At 50.2% G+C, this 5,312-nt stretch overlaps 1 gene segment (V, D, J or C); it reads left to right on the top strand.

The window, feature by feature from the left end:
- Positions 1-883: 883 nt before the first annotated feature.
- LOC115660727 lies at positions 884-1,442 on the top strand. The segment is given in 2 exon segments: positions 884-986; positions 1,132-1,442. Coding segments are annotated over 2 exon segments (357 nt in total).
- The last annotated feature ends 3,870 nt before the right edge of the window (positions 1,443-5,312 follow it).

Below are 5,312 nucleotides of genomic sequence, written 5' to 3'. Positions count from 1 at the left end.
ATACTGGCACTTTGCGGGCTGGAAGGAGGCTCGGCTGCACACAGGCATCTGATCACTCGCCCCCAGGACACTTTCCTCCCAAGACCTGCCCATTGCCCTTTATGAAATCATGCCCGGTGATGCTGGCCATGGGGCCTTTGGCAGAGTCCTCTGCACACACTGGCCCAAGTCCAACCCCTGTGCTGGTCTCTGAACTCCACGTGTCAGCAGGGATTCATGGAGCCCTATCATTAGCAAATCCCTTCTCCTCTCCTTGGCCGCACTTGTGTGTCAGCTCCAGCTGGTTGCGTTTTTTGGGCTTGGATCCTGCTCAAAGGCAGATTAAATTATCTTCCCTGAAAATGCAAACCATGGGCCCAGTCCTGCACAACTGTAGCCGGTGGGAGATTTGCCGTTGAATTCACCAGGAGCAGAGTTGTGCTCAGTTCCTTTTGTTTTATGCTCCTGCCTGGCCATAAACACTCTCCTCTGAACTCCCAGTGGTGATCACGATGCGGGGTGTGACCAATCACTGCTAGAAGAGAAGCAAAGGCTGTTCCCTGAAGCAAAGTGTGCTCTGTGCACGATTCCACTGTGAGGGAGGAGGCCTTTTACTGGGGACAAGTTGGGGCCTGGGGTGGAATTTGCCATTGGAGCTGCCAAGCAATGTCACAGGGGAACAGTAGTTCTGTCTCCATCTTATGAAGGATCCTGTACATCTCTCATCTGTCCGATCTGAGCACCCCCTGGCTCCCAGCGCCACATGAGCTCCCCTTTAACAGTATCCTCTTGTTCCTCTTAGAGGCAGGAGGAGGGAGGTACTGGCAGCAGCAGCCAGTGAGTAGGAAGCAGATTTGCATGAAGGGGCCGTTCTCCAGCACTGGGGGTTTAAGAGAGAATCTGAGGGTCCCAGCCACAGACCCATTTGCCTCAGGAAGCTGAGCTCGTCTGGATTCCCACCATGGCCTGGGCCCCTCTGCTCCTCACGCTGCTCACTTACTGCTCAGGTGAGAGAGGGGGGAAGGTTTAACACACTCTGTGCTTTAGGAAGCTCTTTTTTTCTGTTTCCCCCATTTCCCATTTCTCACCCCTGATTCTGTTGCAGTATGTAACCAAACTGTGATAATCAGTTAATTCCTGTCCTTGTTCCAGGGGCCAGCTCGCAGCCCACACTGACTCAGCCGCCTTCGGACTCAGTGTCCTTGGGAAACACTGTGAAACTCTCCTGCACTCTGAGCAGTCAGCACAGCAGCTACAACGTTGGATGGTACCAACAAAGAGATGGCCAGGCTCCGCGGTTCCTTTGGTACAGTTCTGGCACCAAAGGAGACGGAGTCCCAGATCGATTCACTATTTCCAGCTCCGGAGCCATTCGCTATTTAACCATCACCAACATCCAGCCAGAGGATGAGGCCACTTATTACTGTGGTGCAGATTATAGCATTGGTAGCAGCTATGGGTAACTCACCATGACACAATCAGATGGGGAACTGAGACAAAAACCTCCGCTCACCCAGGCTGTGCACAACTGGGTCCCACACTGTATGCAGAGCTTTGCCTTTTACTTTCAACAAATCAGTTGATTATTGGGCACTGAGAATTCCAACCTCCCACTCTGAGGGAATGTCTCCTCTGATCCCTCTTCAGAGCCTTTGCAAGGGGACAAAGTAGCTTTCACATGTTATTTCTTTACTTGGCCTCTGCAGGCTGTAAAGACAGCACTTCCCCCCTCTCAGCTCCGCAGAGCTCTCCTCCCAAAGTCTGTGCATCCAGGAACAGTTCTCCCCCCTCGGTGATAAATAACAAGTAAAGTGCTCGGGGTTACAAGTAACGTGAATCCATCTCAGCTGAAGGAATGGTATCCACTGGTGTATTCAGCCATATACTTGACAAAACCGTCTCTGCTCTGATTCCCTGCGATGGGATTTCCCTTCCACACACACTGTTGGCTCTCCCTGTAGACACGGAGCTGGGTCCCAGAGACTATTTAATGAATAGGATCAATCACAGCAGAGGTTACTGCCCGTACTGATAGTCATCTCTACGCCAGCACCGTTCTCCCACCCTTCACTATCAGTGTCCCAAGGGCTCTTTCCAGAGTTTAGTAACAGGGAAAGCTCAGTTGGTTTGGAAATAAATGAATGTCATTTAGCACCTCTTTTTACCACTCACCTCTCCCAGTGTTGTGACAGGTGATACTATCACTAACTATCACTGTTGTTCTCATTTTGGCCTTTAGATGGCGGTCTGCCCATTGCACTGGGCCTAGGTGGTGTTGACTAGTGAATTTCCCAGGGCATGATGGAATTGGATGTACACTGGAGGAGTCTGGCACCCTGCACTTCTGCTGTGAACAGAAGCAGGAGCACGTGCAGAGGGGGGAGTTTTGTCCTGCACACATGGCAGGTTTGACCATGAAGGTATTGGCTTGCTCCAGGCCTCTGCTCGTCATGCACAGAGAGCAAATGCACATGCACATCCTACCGTGCCCAGCAGTGCAGTTTGTGTACGTCTGCTAGTGAGATCACTGGCAATTGTCTGCTTCAGACACCTGATGGGACAGGGGTATTTAGCCAGCACAGAGAATCCAGATGAAATCCCTTAATGAAAAATTAAGATCTCTCCTCTCTCCAGTTTAAATGGGCAACATATTTCTCAGGTACACTTATTTGAAAGGTATTTCCCAGATTTGTTCTTTCACTATCACCTGCCCCTCACTCTGACCCATGTCTGGCTGGGATGTGTCTGCTCCCTGGGCACTGCCTGGGACGGAGCTTTGACTGCAGAATTTGGTCTTGCCAGGAATACGTCTGAGTCTGGCCTCTTAGGCCCTGATCCTAGTGGGGCCTGAGCAGCTCCTGGGAGGTGCACAGCTCTCCCAGCTCCCACTGCAGTCACTGGGAGTGGAGAGTGCTCTGCACCTGGTAGAACTGGGCCAGGCCAGAGCACATCACATCATAATCCCTGCTGGGATGTGTCTTTGTGGTTTACAGTCGTGCACACTGCAGTTATCCATGACTCAGTGTGTGTGCACACAAATGATGAGACGGTGGCCTGGCTCTCCATCACCTTCCATAGCAGGGATGTGTGTGTGCAGCATCGGGAATTACAGATGCAAAGCAGGTTGTCATAAACAGATAGCTAAGGGTTAATGTCTCTTTCACCTGAAACACCTGACCAGAGAACCAATCAGGAAACCGGATTTTTTTCAACTTTGGGTGGAGGGAAGTGGGTGTCTGAGTCTTTTGTCTGTCTGCCTGTTTCCTCTGAGCTTTGGAGAAGTAGTTCTATTTTCTAGTCTTCTGTTTCTAAGTGTAAGGACAAAGAGATCAGATAGTAAGTTCTATGGTTTCTTTTCTTTGGTATTTGCATGAATATAAGTGCTGGAATGCTTTGATTTGTATTCTTTTTGAATAAGGCTGTTTATTCAATATTCTTTTAAGCAATTGACCCTGTGTTGTATCATCTTAATACAGAGAGAACATTTGTATTTTTTCTTTCTTTTTTATATAAAGTTTTCTTTTAAGACCTGTTGGAGTTTTTCTTTACTTCAGGGAAATTAAGTCTGTACTCACCAGGGAATTGGTGGGAGGAAGAAATCAAGGGGAGAGCTGTGTGTTGGATTGCTAGCCTGATTTGGCATTTCCTCTGGGTGAAGAGGAAAGTGCTTTTGTTCCAGGATTGGGAACGGAGAGGGGGAATCACTCTGCGTAGTTTCACAGAGCTTGTGTCTGGGTATCTCTCCAGGAGCATTTGGAGGGGGGAAGGGAAAAAGGATTATTTCCCTTTGTTGTGAGACTCAAGGGATTTGGGTCTTGGGTCCCCAGGGAAGGTTTTTCAGTGGGACCAGAGTGCCCCAAAACACTCTAATTTTTTGGGTGGTGGCAGCAGTACCAGGTCCAAGCTGGTAACTAAGCTTGGAGGTTTTCATGCTAACCCCCATATTTTGGACGCTAAGGTCCAGAATCTGGGAATAAGGTTATAACACAGGTGCACAAATGCAAGGCCAAAAATGCAGGCTGAGTTCAGGTCCCAGGTGTACAGGCTGTTCCTCATTCCTGGTCTCCTCAGAGGAACTGGGTCAGGTGCTGAGGAGGATCATGAGGAAAACGCTCTTTATTGGGGGGAAGCTGCCCTTTGGTGTCATGCCAACCTGTATAAAAGCCTCCAGTCACTGAGTGGGGGGGATTATTAATACATGACATCATAATAATTTTAATGGAAACCTGCGATGTCTCCTGCTCAGCTCCAGGGGCTTCTCTCAGACGCACGAGCTCTCCACACACATTGAGCATCTATTTGTGTGAGGGGAAAGAGACACTCCAGGGCTCCAGCTGCATTCCTCTGTCAGGGCAATCGGTTACCAGCCTCCACTGAAACAGCTGCCAACCATGCCGAATTCTTCTCTCAGGGGACTTCACTGAGGCTCTGTGCAGGGTCCCTGGTCCCTGTGGGGAGACTCAGCCCAGGGCCCTGGAGCAGAGCAGGTGGGGCCCATCCAGCCAATCAAAGAGGGTGGGGCTACAGCTGGGCCTATAAAGTGCTGAAACTGGGTAATGAGCTGAGACAGGCTGTGCTAGGGGGAGGGAAAGACACTGTGGAGTAGAGCTTGTGCCTGTGGTGGGCCCTTGGAGAAAAGGGCTTGTGCTTAGAGAAACAGCCCTGGGGTGGCTGCTCCTGGAAGGGAGCAGAGCTGAGTGAAATGAGGAAGCTGTTAGGAACAGGTAGAACTAGAAACAATGGCAGGGGCAGCCCTGAAGCCTGCAGCTAGGGAGTGAGTTAAAAGACTGTTTTTCTGTATGTTTGCTAAATTCTGCTAAGGAAAATAATCCTCCTTGCCAAGGGCTGGGTGTGGCAGCACCTGCTCTGGAGTTTGGGGACTAGCCTGGCCTGATGACAGGTTCCCTGGGGGTGAAGGAGAGAATTGTGTCCCTAGGGCTCCTGTATTTGACAGGGATTCTAAAGAAAGAGCAAATGAAAGTTTCCCAAGAACTTCCCTGGGAGCCCAGGTGCTAGGGCTGATGCCTCAGCACTAGAGAGTGGAATTCCTGCTGCACTTTTCTTTGCCGGGGCTGGCGTCTGACAAATAGCTTCTAAAGCAAGACAAGCAGAAGTTGAAATATCCACTGTGCAGGGCTGGTCTGGAAGGGGCAGGTGGCCTTTGACAGCATGGAGACAGGGCTTTTCTGAGCTAGTCAGAGAGCTCTGCTCAGTTTCACAGAAGAAAAATCTGTGTGTTTATTGGGCTCTCAGCAGGATAAAACACTGGAGTAACTTTTCTGGGGACACCCAGAGCTGTGAGCCACTGTGTTAGCCAAGAGCGAGCTTTGCTG

The sequence above is a fragment of the Gopherus evgoodei genome, chromosome 13, assembly GCF_007399415.2.
Source record: "Gopherus evgoodei ecotype Sinaloan lineage chromosome 13, rGopEvg1_v1.p, whole genome shotgun sequence".
NCBI lineage: Eukaryota > Metazoa > Chordata > Testudines > Testudinidae > Gopherus > Gopherus evgoodei.
Note: the sequence above shows the minus strand (reverse complement) of the source record. Positions and strands in the feature narration are given on the sequence as shown.